At 38.8% G+C, this 15,063-nt stretch overlaps 3 protein-coding genes across 5 annotated transcripts; 1 reads left to right on the top strand and 2 right to left on the bottom strand.

The window, feature by feature from the left end:
* Nucleotides 1-27: 27 nt before the first annotated feature.
* On the bottom strand, nucleotides 28-6,364 carry phf10 (PHD finger protein 10). Its single transcript, XM_085908374.1, has 12 exons — nucleotides 6,205-6,364; nucleotides 5,295-5,404; nucleotides 5,080-5,210; nucleotides 4,847-4,930; nucleotides 4,628-4,752; nucleotides 4,365-4,514; nucleotides 4,152-4,261; nucleotides 3,857-3,995; nucleotides 3,584-3,721; nucleotides 1,506-1,614; nucleotides 861-1,049; nucleotides 28-783 (listed from the first exon to the last, which is right to left on the bottom strand). Exons 1-12 carry the CDS (start codon nucleotides 6,274-6,276, stop codon nucleotides 686-688), a joined length of 1,455 nt encoding a protein of 484 aa, XP_085764500.1. The 5' UTR covers nucleotides 6,277-6,364; the 3' UTR covers nucleotides 28-685.
* Nucleotides 6,365-6,891: 527 nt separating this feature from the next.
* On the top strand, nucleotides 6,892-10,624 carry rab4a (RAB4a, member RAS oncogene family). Of its 2 annotated transcripts, none has more exons than XM_085907933.1 (8): nucleotides 6,892-7,038; nucleotides 7,777-7,857; nucleotides 8,117-8,231; nucleotides 8,459-8,521; nucleotides 8,620-8,774; nucleotides 8,887-8,982; nucleotides 9,544-9,673; nucleotides 9,770-10,624. In XM_085907933.1, the coding sequence occupies exons 1-7, from the start codon at nucleotides 7,023-7,025 to the stop codon at nucleotides 9,657-9,659; spliced, it is 642 nt and encodes a 213-aa protein (XP_085764059.1). In that variant the 5' UTR covers nucleotides 6,892-7,022; the 3' UTR covers nucleotides 9,660-9,673; nucleotides 9,770-10,624. The 2 variants fall into 2 exon arrangements, with proteins under 2 accessions (XP_085764059.1, XP_085764060.1); XM_085907934.1 differs by having other exon boundaries at nucleotides 9,775-10,624.
* Nucleotides 10,625-10,828: 204 nt separating this feature from the next.
* ccsapb (centriole, cilia and spindle-associated protein b) lies at nucleotides 10,829-14,832 on the bottom strand. Of its 2 annotated transcripts, XM_085907931.1 has the most exons (5): nucleotides 14,601-14,832; nucleotides 13,498-13,848; nucleotides 13,328-13,429; nucleotides 12,860-13,071; nucleotides 10,830-12,714 (listed from the first exon to the last, which is right to left on the bottom strand). In XM_085907931.1, exons 2-5 carry the CDS (start codon nucleotides 13,799-13,801, stop codon nucleotides 12,532-12,534), a joined length of 801 nt encoding a protein of 266 aa, XP_085764057.1. In that variant the 5' UTR covers nucleotides 13,802-13,848; nucleotides 14,601-14,832; the 3' UTR covers nucleotides 10,830-12,531. The 2 variants fall into 2 exon arrangements, with proteins under 2 accessions (XP_085764058.1, XP_085764057.1); XM_085907932.1 differs by lacking the exon at nucleotides 14,601-14,832 and having other exon boundaries at nucleotides 10,829-12,714; nucleotides 13,498-14,566.
* Between the last annotated feature and the right edge of the window lie 231 nt (nucleotides 14,833-15,063).

Below are 15,063 nucleotides of genomic sequence, written 5' to 3' on the forward strand. Positions count from 1 at the left end.
GGATATGAAAAAGGATGACATATTGAGTGAGGTATTTATTCATATTTATTGAAAAAAAAATCATTCAGTGACAATGACATTAACAAATCACAATTTACGACCACTGCAGTACATTTCTAGAAAAGTAGAAAAATATGTTTTCATTTTCAAGTCAAATCCAAAAATATGATGTATTGTAGCTTTGATTGACAGGCCTGTTGCAGTCAAAGGCATCATTACCAGGTAGGCAGAGTGAAAAGAAATTGTACCTAAGATACATATTTGAATAAACAGGACAAAAACTATAAACACTACATTTAAAAAGACAATTAGCACCATGACAGAACTCAAGATACAGTTAACTAAAACTGCTCAGTTTTGAAATTCGTGAAACTGGCCTTTAGTTTTTAACTAGTACATAGATAAAAGCACCATTTTTTCCATCCAGAACAGATTCCTTGGTTATCACATCCATATTTTGGTACAAAAAGGTGAACTGTTAAATAGTGTCACTAACATCAATAATGAAATGCAGTTGAGAAGTTGTGAAACATATATTGAATATAAAAACATGTACTACTGTAATCCCATTAACAATAACAACAAAATTAATAAAAAATAAAAAAGTCAACTTATAGGTACCCAATCATAATAATACGTTATGTTCAAGTACTTTTTTTTCTTTGTTCCATGGCATTAAATGAAATCATTTCTGCGCCGACTTGGGTTTTCTCAGCGTTTTCGTTCCAACTTTCTTCTTGGGTGTGTTGAAATCTTTGTCACATACCTCACACAGCCAAAGACCTGAAACATGAGAAAAAAACAAACAATTAGTCACATCTATAAAAGGGGAAATAAACAGCCAACTATGAGACAGTGACCTGTGGGGATGGAGCCCATTCCAACGCAGAAGGTGTGGAAGCCACGGTCACACTTGTCGCAGAACATCATCTCGTCCTCATGATGGGGCTGCTGGCACACGGTGCACGTCTTGCACTCCATGCACTGCCAGCGGTATGTCTGGATCATGCGTACCAGCTCTGCGCTCATGTTCAAGCAGGATGGGTGTCCTGCGTTTAGTGACACAGCAACACATAGATGAGACACACACATGCACGAGACAGAAAAAACATTTTGCTTAAAAAACGAGACAGTTGGCCCGCCGGTTTTCTGAGGCCGAGCCGTGATTATTTGTGACCCGGGACCTGCCAACTGTGATGTCATTATTAGTCGACAGCAAATGTCAAAATGGTGAATTTTGCAGCTTAAGTCGTATTCCACAAACGTAATAATCATCAGAATTTTCCCTTTTAAATACGAGTTAAACGTGTGTAACGTGGCTGCTATGAATCATTTTTAACATTAAATGCATCTTCGCATTCCTCAAAGGGCTCAATAGGAACTTTAAAAGATGAATAGCGTGACAAAAAAAAAGTTGCAAATCAAAATTGCACGAACTATTGTCGGCCCAACCAAAATTTAAAGGGAAATTGAATATGTAAAAGGTAAGAAGTGTGCGTACATACCGCTGTTGTCACATTGGGAGCAGTGAATGAGCGCCTCAGGTTTGCCTCTCTTGTTGGCCTCTTTACCCTTCTGGCAAATGCCACATATAGCATTGGGAATGACCTTAGGCTGCAAGGCAGAACAATGCTATAAACACCAGTCAGCAAAGCATTTGTCGGTCATGTTTTACCCCCCCAAAAAAATCAAATCATTATTTGGAAGTACATCTTAAACACTCATATCTAAGCGAGGCCCATGAGAGGCACCTAAGATCAATTTTCACTTTGAGGTCAAGTTTTAGGTAGTTCTCCTTTTTATTACAAACTCGTCGTTTAACATGTCTAAAAACGGGAACATCACTAATCTACTGTACGATCTACTTTTTGTGACCTCAACTTGAGAACGATGTAGCTTTACCTACTCATCTATAATGATTCCTTTTGTCGTGATTCATTTTGGAATGAGAAGAGACGTGAATTAATCCCACGTGGAATGCAAGTAGAGGCAATTAGACCATTTAAAATCAGCTTTGAATCATAACCTTTTATTGATAAGCTGAAAATATCACATTATTCAAAACACTAAAGTCAAAAAACATTGCATATAATGCACTGTCATCTGGAACCAGACCAGAGTTGTTAACTGGCTATGTGATATACAAAATCTGGAGACAAGGAAATATTTTTTTTTCAACGAATAGTAACTATATTAATGTTCGTATATATACGTAGTTCAGACGAAGGTGCACGTTACTCTGTAGTTACAAAAGTATTACTTTTTGAAGACTTTTTAAATAAATATTTAGCATTACTCTAGGTCCTTTTGCACTCATTTAAATAGAGTACATGGACCCTTTTTTTTTTTTTTTTAGCTGCATGTCACATAAAATAAGAAAAATGTGCAAAAGAACATGGCCTTGTGATCAAACTGCAATGTGTAATTAATTTGAAATGAACTAAAACAGTAGGGGGAAAAAAAAAGCAATTATAATGAGTGTTAACGATACTCAGACTTTTGCTATTCGCAGGCCAACCAGCTCCCTAACCTCTGCAAATGGCAGGGGCCCCTTTTGTATGTGAAATTAAAGACCAGGGGTGGGGAACCTTTTCCTCTATTAGGGGCCATTTTGTTTTTATAACAGCCATGGAGAAAAGATAATGCATTATTATTTATTTTATGGAGTGGATCAGCATCTCAAAGCACCACAACTATTATGAGCATTTGTTGGGGTTTTATGTTTATTGGCTACTTTTTTCTGGAAGTTCTATTTATTTATTATTATTTCTTTAAAGAAATGCATGGCGAGCCAGATGGAATACACTAGTGGTAGGTTCCCTGCCCCTGATTTGGAGAGACAAGTGGATATTTAGGTTTCCGGCACTCGAGCTTGCCTCTCTGATGCTTTTGCGTTGTACTACAACGCTCTCTGATTATTACCCACAGAACGGCACAACACACATATCTTAAACACCAACACACACAGTAAACATTTAAGTGTGTTGCACACTTCAGGTATACAAGTAAATATACTCTCTACTTTAAATGTTGACTACTTTTTAAAAGCAACCACAAAATGAATCTGTTGTTATCTGTATCCATGTTCCTTTTCAAAAACAAAAATGTAGCAGCCAAAAGAGGATTTGAACTTGTCTTGCCAAGTATCTTTTTGTCTTTAGACAAGTGAAGCGAGAAACTGAAAACATTCAAACGAGGAAAAAATTATTCTGTCCACACTGGGGGGGAAAACTCCAAAAAGTGCTTTGCAAAATAAACGGAACTGTTCCTTTCTTATAGTTCTTATTGCTCGCAGTCTGGTTGAAGGAGACCAAAAAAAAAAAAAAAAAAGAGAGCAATGTAGTAATCCTAGAAAGAAAAAGTGAAGACAGGAACCTCAGCGGTAGTGTGTGGGCAAATGTGTGTGCTGGTTCCAGCTGAGACAAACTGTAGAAACTGGAGAACAAAGTGAAGAAAGCTAAGGGAGGGAATGTCGGGACGGATGGAGTAAGGAGGTGGTCGTAGGAGTAGAAAAAGGAGGAGGAGGGCTAGAAAAGTGCTGCTGCTGTTGTTGGAGAAGAGTTCAGGTGGTTTTGTCCTCTACCTTGTGCCCCGGGGTGGCTTTGTGGGAGTGGCGGTGGCTGCCATCTTTGCCCGGCGTAGATGTCCTGTCTTTAGCCTTGGACTTTTGGCCTCCCGCCTCCTGAGTTTCACCGTCTGATGTGTTGCCTGAAGAACTGTCCTGCAGGGACGCAAAGTGACCACAAAGTTATTTAAGATATATCAATAATTGATTGCCCAGCCCTAGATGCAGTGCCCCCCACATCAGGCTCATTCATCCACAACAGACTGGATTATTTGTCATGTCCAGTCTTACCGAAGAATTTAGGTTCTTTTTGTCATCCTCTGCATCATCTGAGTCAGGTTCGGAGTCCAGCGCAGGCAGATCTGGATCCAGCGGAGGCTCAAATAAAGCCGTGTTCAAAGGCAGGTATCGCAGCTCATTGGGAGAGTACCTGTTAGGCACAATAGAGTTTGGTTAGCCGAAAAATTTTCTACCAAGTCTCAAAGGATGATGTTGTGCAAAGTTGGTTGAACTCCAAATAGTCTGAGCACTCAACCCGAAGAGTTAGACATTTAGTTTCACTCATGTTCTTCTCGAAATGATCTACCTTTTGTAGTAGTCTTGGAACTGCCCTGGTATTAGAGCAACTGGGTAGGGCCCCGTCCTGGTCAGGTCTGGAGCAAGCACCTTGAATCTGCCCTGCGGCACTTGGATAACCTGGGACCAACAAAGTACAGTCGAGACTCGTGAAGGAAAAACATCCAAAGTTGTATGATGTTAAGGACCTTGAATGATTGTTTTTTTGCTTTAGCAGACTTACATGCGTCTGGAGGTCAAAATAAGCCCTTCTTTCTTCCATCCGCTCCCTGTTGAAATTACTGTTGAACTCAGCTGCCTTTTTGGCCGCCTTCTTAATGTACTCTGGAACCTTGCTGGCTTCAACCTTCTGAGGGTTCTGCTGCTGCATTTGCTGTAACGCAACAGTCGTTGCACACAGGAAACGAATGCCTTTTGTAAAGTGCATGATAGTAAAACAAGAAGTGGCGACACATAATATGTTCATTTGGCTATATATGTACTTACGGAGTACTCTTTAGCTATCCTCTGTCGTTCTCGCTCCTGAAGTATGACGGAGTACTCCGAATGTTTGACGGGATATTCTTTTATCATCAGGTCGATCACCTCGTCGCTCCGCAGAGCTGTTAGACCTGGAAACAAAACAGACCGCATTAACTTTGAACACTTGGCACTGACACCAATGCTAACGTCAGACTGACTCTGCTAGAGGCGGATGCTTCCTACCCAGAGTGCACTGCGTCTCAGTGATCACATTCTGTTCACGAAGGTAGAGCTTCTCTTTGTGCGACAGATCCCTCCTTTCCATGTCTAGAGCAAAATATAAACAAAAAGTTGACAAAGTTACACTTGTTTCCTGCTAAAACTTAATTATTAAACACGTTTCTTTTACTTTCAATTAGTTTTTCAACAAATTTTCGAGCAAAATGTTCCAAAACCATAAACAGACCGATTCATACCAGGGTATTTCCTCTTGAAGGACGTGACTCCCAGATACTCGCTGACCTGCTCTTGCAGCATGTAATACTCTCCCGTATCATCTGCTGGCCACTTGTACTCTGTTAGGTTCTCCGCTGGGAAATATGTTGGCCTGGAATGGGGTAGCGGCATGACCAAAAATTTTCAAAGCTATATTTAGACACGATAGATTTGTAAGAATAAGAAGCAAACCAACCCAAGGTCCTGACTGGAGGTGTCACAGCTTCGTGAGCTGTCCCCTGAACCCATTCGTCGTCTTTTAGGGGGCTGGCTGCCATCATTGGACTCCTCTTCTGTTATGTCCTCCTAAAGAAGAAGACAATTTCAAGGCAAATGTCTATTGTCTGACAGTTTAATCGTAATTTTTAACATCTTAATTAAAAACATATTTGAAATCTCTTAAAATGCAATCGTAATCACACAATGGTTTGATGAAGCCGTTTTGTTTTGTTTTTTTTTACATCACAAAAAGAGTTATTTGAAAAACAAAGTGTAGAATTGAAAGGAGTTGAGGTGCGGACCTATAAGTATTAGACTGTTTAACACCACATAGGAAAAACAATGATAGTTCAAAAACAAACATTTAGCAAATTCTATATTTCCAACGACTTATACATTTTGTATAACATTATAATGTAAAACGGTAACGGTGAGGTTTAAATTTAATCATGGGGAGATCATTATTTCACTTCCTAAGTGGAACAGACAGCTAAATAATTCAATGGGCATACCAAGTCTTGCACGACTAACTTTAGTAACTTATAATGATATCTACTATATTGTTTCAGATACATAGCAATGCATCAATAGCAGAAACATTAGCGTTTGTTTAAATAGAGATGAGTGTTTGTTGTGGAACAGTGAGAAAACAGTCTAATAATCACCGAGAGTTTGACAAAAGAAGTCAGAATCTTATCACAAAATAGACAAACAGTTATCCATTAAATTAAAATGATATACATTAGCCAACATATGTCACGCTGAAATGAAAACAACAGTAGCAGATATTGCCGTGCTAATTCGCAGTCATGTTAACATGGAAAGACGCAGATCTCCCGAAACAATTATATCAGCAAGTCACATTTTCTGAGTAGAACCGCCGCTACCTTTAGTGACTGTGATCCGGGCGTAGCGGGGTTACTGTCGCACGGTGGTCTCGGAGTGAGTACAGCAGCCATGTTTTAATAATTAGCGATTCTGCTGGGCTAGCAGGAAGCTAGCAGAATTAGCCGCAATTTGCCTTCGTTTTGTATGCTTTTCGCGCATTTCCTCTCTGTGGAGCGCACCACATTGCCACCTTGTGACCTGGAGTTGGGCTGCAGTTTACAGTTTGCGATTCAATAAAATTATTTGTTACAATAATTATTCATTTTCATTACCCTGATCAACACTACATTTCAATCAGAAATAGATTTTGACTTTCAGTTGTATTTTTGAGGCGAATTAAAAATATTGTTTTTGAGTGCATACGTTTTTTTAGACTATTTTTTGTTTTGAAGTTTAACTTTTAAAACCTTGCGTAATACGGATTTTATCATGCGTTATAATTTATAGTTTTATAGTTTATAATTCCGAAAAAATCCATCGCATTAAATTAATTGACCAATTAAAATTCATTTAAATGAATTAAAATGTATTGTTATGTTATTCTTATTATTGTAAGAATTATAAAAAATATATATATAATACTAATAATATAAACTGGATAAAACTTGCAGAGCGACGCTATCAAGGTTGTCGCAACTCCTGAGTCAATAAGCTTTTATTTTGAAACAACAAAACACGGACGGGAAGTCAGAGGAAAACTCAGACGCAATCCGGGGAGATCATCAACAAGACTATTTTCCTTCACTTAGCTTAGCTTTCAATCTGTCAACCAGCTGCGATCCTCACTTGAGACTATTGCAAAAACGCCAAACTGGCGATGTCGGAGTCTTACGGTAAGATATTCCTTTTGTTATTTTGTCGAATGGCTGCAGTCGACATCGTCATGAAGTCTCAGAGATGGGAAAGGGGGCAGGTGTGTCGACTCGAGTGGGCATTTTTTCCCTCATCGTAAATAATTAGCTGGCATGCTAACCTAGCCGCTGGCAAAGGGATGCTGGCCTCATAGATACCATGACAACGGAAGTCACAATTTCAAGACGTCATTACAATCACAATGTCTGGTGACTTGTTTGTATGTGTCATCCAAGCACTGACTTTTGTCTTTATTTACAAATTACTCTTTGATGTCTTCCTGTGCTGTTAATAAATTATTACTATGTTTTAACATATGAATAACATGTGAATAGCAAGGATGACTAAATTACTGGGTGTGTCTGAAACGCCATTCTACCCTGATTCCATTCTGGATTCATAATTAGTTTGCATAGTGTGCCCGTGTTAAAAACATCAGCTCTGAGGTCTTGTGTGGTGTTTTGAATGTCCCATTTGCTTGAGTGGCTTCATCCAAGTGTCCATATAAAATGTAATGATTCAATTTTGTGGCACCCCCCAAAATTACAATTGACTTTATGTTTAGTGTGAAACCTATTTGAGTTTTTTTTTTTTTTTTTGATAGACGTGTACATTTCCCCCCTTTCTGTATGCAATGAAGGCTGTATTGATGCACCATAACAATAAATCTGATGGATTTTTAAGAACATCAGCTTTTAACTCTTTTATTTCCTCTTCAGATTTCCTGTTTAAATTCCTGGTCATTGGGAATGCTGGAACCGGCAAATCATGTTTGCTGCATCAGTTTATAGAGAAGAGATGTAAGTCGGATATGTTTTGCTGTTACAGTATTGTGATGTTGTTTTGTGCTGGTAAAGGAAATACATAAATTAATAAGCAAAATGTGGAGGTCATCGTTACATCATTATAACACACTTTATATGAATCTTTAAAACCCACTCCTGTTTTTTTTTTTGTTTTTTTTTTAGATCTAACCCAAAAATGACACATATTCATCATGTTTACAACGAGTGTGATTAACTGTCAAATTGTATTTTTGATGTTTTTATTTAATCCCAGTTAAGGATGAATCAAATCACACCATCGGAGTGGAGTTTGGCTCGAAAATCATCAATGTGGTTAGCAAAATTGTCAAACTGCAGATTTGGGACACAGCTGGACAAGAACGCTTCAGGTAAGGTCGTTTTCCATAATGTGGCTACAAACACAATGCAGTGCTGTCATCTAGAATGAGCAAATTCATTCTCAGTCCTCTTTGGGTTAGAACACAATAAAAACTTGAGACACATAATGCAGCTGGATTAGACTCAGAATTCTAAAATAATACATTGGATGCATTTCCTTTTCTTTTGCTTCCATTTGGGTAGAACTTTATTCTAAATGTTTATTGGTGTGTTGAAGGTCAGTGACCAGAAGTTACTACAGAGGTGCAGCAGGAGCCCTGTTGGTTTATGACATCACTAGGTAATGAAGCACTTCCCTATCATCTCATTCAACTCATTCACACATCACGAACCTTTTGGAGACTGCATTGACGGCTTACGCGCCACTTCCCACTGCAGTCGCGAGACCTACAACGCTCTCACCACGTGGCTGAGCGATGCCCGAATGCTGGCCAGTCAGAACATCGTCATCATCCTGTGCGGGAACAAGAAGGATTTGGATGCCGACAGAGAGGTGACCTTCTTGGAGGCGTCGCGCTTCGCTCAGGAGAACGGTAAAATTTACTTTGACCGAAGTAACTTTTTGCTTCTATGTGTGCTCGTATTGTATTCGGTAGGAGGGTGCTCCATTTTTTTTTTTTTATGAAAGCATTTTGTGTGTCACAGAACTGATGTTCCTGGAGACCAGCGCTCTGACAGGGGAGAACGTGGAAGAAGCTTTTGTGCAATGCGCTCGCAAAATCCTTAACAAGATCGAATCAGGTAGGGAGGGATTTCGTTCACATTTCGAAGACTCACATGACTGCGACGCCGCTGTAATGAGCTCATGGGTTACTTTGACACATGCAGCAATCTTTTTCATGACCCTGTAATACTGTAGGATACAGAAAAGTAGTACAGAGACTGAAATGTACAAAAGTAGAAATTATTTTCTGTTCAGTGAAGGGGAAGAGGAACTGACCCCTGCCTTGAAATGAACAGAAATTGGTGAATGTCACCTGTGCTCTCAAAGGGAGGTTGTAATTGCGTATGGATTCCACAAGAGGGAGACACAAACACAATATTAATCGGAATGTCGTGTTTAGACTAGTGAGGTCACTGACGTTAAAGAAAAATCCTTTGGGGTTGACTTCCCCTTGAAACTTTACATTTTTTTTCAAGATACAAGTGTTTCATTGGCAAAATCTCAACAATTCACTTCCACTCTTCTTTTTATGACAAGTGGCATTATCACAAGTAGATGAGAATGGCAAATCTGCAAAGGTTGACTTTGTATCCATTTTTTTTATTTCCTCATTTCGGCTCTTTCTCTCTTTAATTCAGGGGAGTTGGATCCAGAGAGGATGGGATCGGGCATCCAGTACGGAGATGCCGCATTGCGCCAGCTCCGTTCCCCCCGTCGCGCTCAGCCTCAAGGCACACAGGAGTGTGGCTGCTAGTAGGCGGCTCACGGGTAACTCTGCTTGCCCTGACGTAATTTACACGGGACTGGTGGAAGCTCAGGCTAGAGAGCATAAATTAAGATAATTTTATAACGTTTGTGTTTCAGAGTAGATATTGAAGACATCAACAGCCGGGCGGGACCTACAACGTTCCTGGTGAGTGCCCCCAGACCTTTACGCAGAACTTTTGTCGCCATGGCTGACTCAGCCAGGAAAAGAGAAGCCTTCCCAGCCGGCCACAGTTAACAAAGTTAACAAAGCTCCTCGGTCACCGCAGCGAGTCCACTTTGAAGCGACCCTCTCTGTGCTTTGCCCCTGGAGGTAGGACAACTGGCATCTAATGTACGTATCGTATTGGTTACATTACATTACAACTGCACCTCCCTTCCTACACTGCACAATCAAACTGTATATAGAGCTTGGCGCATGTTTTCTCAAAATATCAGATGATTTAATGATGAAAACATGATTGAATCAGATATCCCGCGTGTGCTTCTTTTCCCCATGTATTGTCATCATCCCGTGCTACGGTGGAGTCTCGATGGACAGCCGATTGTATATTTTGTAAATGGATGGCGCCGGTTCTCGATGCACTAAGTCATGTAATAAATGTACTTTTTAATCCTTCTATCCTACAGCTTATTTAACTGATGTGTACATTTAAATACATTTCCCAGTTATTCTTCTTGAGCATAAGTAACATAGTATCTGACACTGTAGCATGTTTCATCCGAAAGATTTCAACAAAGAATGTCCCTCATTTGTGTTACTTGTTTACATGACAGCTGTAGTAAAAAAAAAAAAAAATCAACAATCAAATCTATTTTTCATCTATTGTTTGCAAAAATGTTGCAACACTTGCCTCCAAAGCTTCTTTTGTTGTAACTCTCTTTGTATTCATTTGTTTTAATTTGGAGAATGAGCCATGGTCTCATATATATATATATATATATATATATATATATATATATATATATATATATATATATATATATATATATATATATATATATATATATATATATTGATACGCATTCTAGACTCAAAAAGCAACGTTTATGTTTATTTTACATGGATACTAAAGCACACCACAAAGAGAGATAATTACAAATTGAGTGTATTATATAAGGGTTGATCAATTGGGTTATCTTGCATCATGATTCAATTCCCATAATTCTATATCATTCATTTTGCTTTTATCTCTCTCTGAATATCATGATTTGTTTTTATTTATTGTGTATGATAAAAGCATATGTTTTTAAAATAAAACAAAAAAACCTACAAATCCACAATTCACTTAAAAATTGTTTTTCTCTTCAAAAATATATAAATTGGTGGGTACATTAAAAGGTACAAGACATTTGGAAACTGCATTTATTAAAGGCCTGAAATTTGAAACATGACATTGTAAGAAATTGAACAGTTGACTCCTGATTGTAATATTGCTTTTATATTGAGGATATTCATGTCCTGAAGATGAAGGGACAAAAGAAAGAAAACATCTAACTTGTATACTGAACCAAACCTTTCAATTTAGATCTGCTCTTACAATGACCATTCCTCAAATCCAAATCTGTTTGATGGAGACCAACATGTAAACCAAAAGAGTGACAACATTTCAGCGCTTGTATGACTTCACACTATTTCCAGCATTTTAATATTGCACAAAATTTCACTTATTTGCTCAAAAATATATTTACAGAATTATGCTGGAATTTTAGCTACAATAAACAATGAAACCTGACTCTGAAATAATGAACAAAAAAAAGTTCATTTTAGCCTAAATGTTTTTAACATCAATATAAATACGATTTTATTATATGGCACAAAGCTAGTTAACCTTCCAAGTGTCTTTCCATTCATTTATTCGACTTGATGTCAGTTGTTTAATGACAATTACAGTCAATCAATTCAATATTAGTGGTTAAAACACCTCAATAAGCTTAATTTATAAACCTCCTAAAAATAACCACCGCAACACCTGCAGTATGTCTCACAAAAGGTCATTAGATGGCCTTGAAAAAAATGGCTCAAGGGCGGATAGTCTCCACGCTCTACTCATCACAATTTTACACCAGTTTATGTACACCAATGTGTCCACCTATCACGTAGACAAAAAAATAAACTATAACGTCTCATCACAAGTTCGTTAAGGAATGCACATTCGTTGTGGTGCTCTCAATCTAATGACAAAAACCTAAGAAAGTAGCAAAAAAGTGCCCTTGTGATTTTACTAATCATAACAAATAGATTTATAATTCGAAAGCATTTGTTCTCATGAGGCTCGCAGGTGAACTGGAACCTATCCCAGATACACCTTGGACCGGTCGCCAGTCAATCACAAGGCACACCGACACAAACAATTATTTACAATCATATTCACATCTATGAAGCATTTAGTCTGTTCTTAACCAAACAACTACAGAACTTTGGGAGAGAACATGCAAGGAAGCAAAGAGATTTTGACACCCTGTTATTTCTAAACGGTGTAACACCCTTTAAGTGGTTCCCATGAAGAAATACACTCTTATAAAAGCATCTGTTTACTTTTAAAGGGCTTGAATCCAAATATGGCTTTGAAATTCCCAAAGCTATGACTCTACATCAACAATGTAGATGTCGCTATTAGGATAACCATTAAATTACCTTCAATTAGGAATGAGTAAGTATTGATATCAGGTATTATTAATTCAAGGTATTGCCAGTAACTCGTCATGTACGTCAGAAAGTTATTGTTCACAATTATCTATCATTGTGTTCATTAGAATATGGTGGTATTGGTACTTGGTATCAGTAATGCTTTCAGTGATATTTTTTGGAATTGTGTGTGCAATAATAGTATTATTATATATTTTAAATTGTGCTTGTTTCATCGAGAACGAGCAGAGAAGCAGCGCATGTACTCAGTGAGCCAAGGGTTAAATTCAGTTTGAACCTTCTTTCGGACTTTTTCCAAATCAGCCGACTTGGGTCGAGGTGGCTCACTTGGCTGGAACTGGACGTGTCGTTCTATTTCCCGTCTCGACTTGGCCCTCAGAGCGGATGCGTGGATCTAAAAGCGACAGAAAAGGGTTAAGGCTCTGCATCCTTCGTAATCATTGTTCCACTAATGTTGGCCAACTTGATAGGACAAAGAGTGTATTAGTACATACACCTTAACTTAGATATCAAGGATGTGGAAAGAAACAAAGAATTACCTGATTGGTCGAAGCAGCAGGTCGGACGTTGTGCGTCTTTTTCCCGGCAGTATCGGCATCCTTCTCACCAGAGGCATACAGAGCAAAAGGATGTCTGTGCTTCTCATCCGGAGGTCGCGCCACTGCTGTTTTTTTGACCCGCTGGACGCATGTCAACTTGGGAATCCTCTGTGGCTTTGTTTGCTGTTTCCGTAGAGCTGCAGGATCGTTTTCTGGATGAGACACGCAACAAATGATGCCATTTCCAAAGACATGATAGATACCTTCAAAGAAATATCCATTTAAATATTGGTCAGGGTATGAATCATTTTAACTGTATGTCATATCTATATTGTACAGTACTACTTTTTGTCTTATTTGTAATCTGACTGCCCATTATTTATTGAGATCTTTTCTTTCATATCTTTTTTTTTTTTTTTAGATTTTCTTTTCTTTGATTGAGCTTTTTTGACATGACCTGACAAATACCTGTTTGTGCTCCTCTGTGAGTAAAACTTTTGTGTTTACTGCAACTCTGTCCTTCTGTCTCTTCTGGTGCACCTGCCTCTCTGATCCCTTGAGGATGATCATCTAACAGGAAAGAGAAACCGCTTAGAGATAGCAACCATATACTTGGGAGGATTTGATTCCAATATTACCATGTTCGTCATTTTCCAGGACGGGAAGTCTCGGTACATCAGTCCTGGCTACCTGATACTCCTGGAGCTGCTCATCACCTGTCTCAGAAGACTGGGCCTGGCTTCTGTCGTGCCGAGGTGAATTTTCTCCAGGAGAATCCGAGTCACTGTCAGATCCATTCCAGATCCAGGGGTTGTGTGATTGTTCCAGAAGTCTGCGACCCAGCCTATAATTGAGCAACTCCTCATAACATTTCGAGCAAGTCTCCCATTTTGGGTTTTTAAATTTCTTCATGTACTCCGAACAATTCCTTTTGGTGACCATCTTCTTCCCTTTTCCAATAGAGTTGTCGAGCAACGAATCACATGAGTCTGAAAAACATCAATGTTGCCAATGTGCAAATTGCGCTTGTAAAATGGAAAATTCAACTCTTACAATTATTATTACTATCGTTGAGCCGAGCTTCGCAGTCATGTATTTAAACCCAAACAGATGGGAGGCTTTCAACCAATGGTGAAGCAGCCTGATATTTAGACCCCGCCTACTTCCGCCTTGGTCCGGATATTTACGTTGTATGCTACGTCAATCTAAACTCCCACACAATATCTTAGCGTGAAGAAAGCCAACAAAATCCAATTTGACATGATATAAAATGATTGACCATCATAATAATTATAAATTCAGAAAAAGACCGACTCGAATTTGCACCGACGCGTCGCAAAAAAAATGACGTCACCGCACCTCCTAATATTATTGGTTGTTGAGATTTAAATGGCTGTCAAAGAATTACAGTACTGTATGCCCATAACACAGAACTGTACTCTAATAACCGCAATCTGCAAACAAATTTTCAACGCCGATGCTGTTATTAATGCAAGCCAGTACGAACTGAATACAAATTGTGTCATTTTAAAACCATGTCTCCACAAATCAATGCAAATTTCATGTCCGTGCTATTTCTAGTCACTTCGCTGAAGATAATCACTGACCACGGACGTAGGACGTGATGCTCGCTGTCAGTCTCGTTAAGACTATATATTGTTCCTGGCAGTAACAGAGAACATTACAGTCGAAAATCCGACTGGCTAAGACTCTAAATCGGTGCACAGTAAGTTATACTTACACTCGGCTTGGGTTTCACGGAAGCCGGGGACAGATGGCGTTCATGTCGGAGCCGCCTGTTTGTAGCTGCCTGTTTGTAATGCTCCTCTTTAGCACCGCCCCAGTCGGAGACGTCTCTTTAAAAAGCCAAACACATCGCTAGCAACAGGTGGCTCGAGGTGTCACTGTCAAAAGATGCATGAGGCCAAAGCAGTGATAATGATTTGTAGTGGGATGAGGTCTAAATAAAGTTGTATACGTACTGGAGTTTACAATGGTAACATGCGACACTTTGCTTTGATACACGTGTAGCAATTAATGCAAAAAGCAACTGTTACCTACTGACAGGTTACAATATCGTTTTTGCTCCACTCATTTATAGAGATGGCACAAAGATGCAGTCTCGGACTCTGCAACGAATACATTTTAAGTTTAAATTAAAAGGTGAAACCTACTGATGGCTTTTATATGAATATATGTTCATA

Source organism: Syngnathus leptorhynchus, chromosome 3 (genome assembly GCF_054491065.1).
Source record: "Syngnathus leptorhynchus isolate UIUO chromosome 3, UIUO_Slep, whole genome shotgun sequence".
In the NCBI taxonomy this organism is placed as follows: Eukaryota; Metazoa; Chordata; class Actinopteri; order Syngnathiformes; family Syngnathidae; genus Syngnathus; species Syngnathus leptorhynchus.

Coding starts and splice junctions, on each gene's coding strand:
- ccsapb (XM_085907932.1), bottom strand. CDS start 13,801: ATGGTCACCAAAAGGAATTGTTCGGAGTACATGAAGAAATTTAAAAAC. Junction 13,072..13,327: donor TCACAGAGGAGCACAAACAG/GTATTTGTCAGG, acceptor TGTCTCATCCAG/AAAACGATCCTGCAGCTCTA. Junction 12,715..12,859: donor CTGCTGCTTCGACCAATCAG/GTAATTCTTTGT, acceptor TGTCGCTTTTAG/ATCCACGCATCCGCTCTGAG.
- phf10 (XM_085908374.1), bottom strand. CDS start 6,276: ATGGCTGCTGTACTCACTCCGAGACCACCGTGCGACAGTAACCCCGCT. Junction 4,515..4,627: donor GGATAGCTAAAGAGTACTCC/GTAAGTACATAT, acceptor GTTGCGTTACAG/CAAATGCAGCAGCAGAACCC. Junction 1,050..1,505: donor CTCCCAATGTGACAACAGCG/GTATGTACGCAC, acceptor CACTAAACGCAG/GACACCCATCCTGCTTGAAC.
- rab4a (XM_085907933.1), top strand. Junction 7,858..8,116: donor TCAGTTTATAGAGAAGAGAT/GTAAGTCGGATA, acceptor ATTTAATCCCAG/TTAAGGATGAATCAAATCAC. Junction 8,232..8,458: donor GCTGGACAAGAACGCTTCAG/GTAAGGTCGTTT, acceptor GGTGTGTTGAAG/GTCAGTGACCAGAAGTTACT.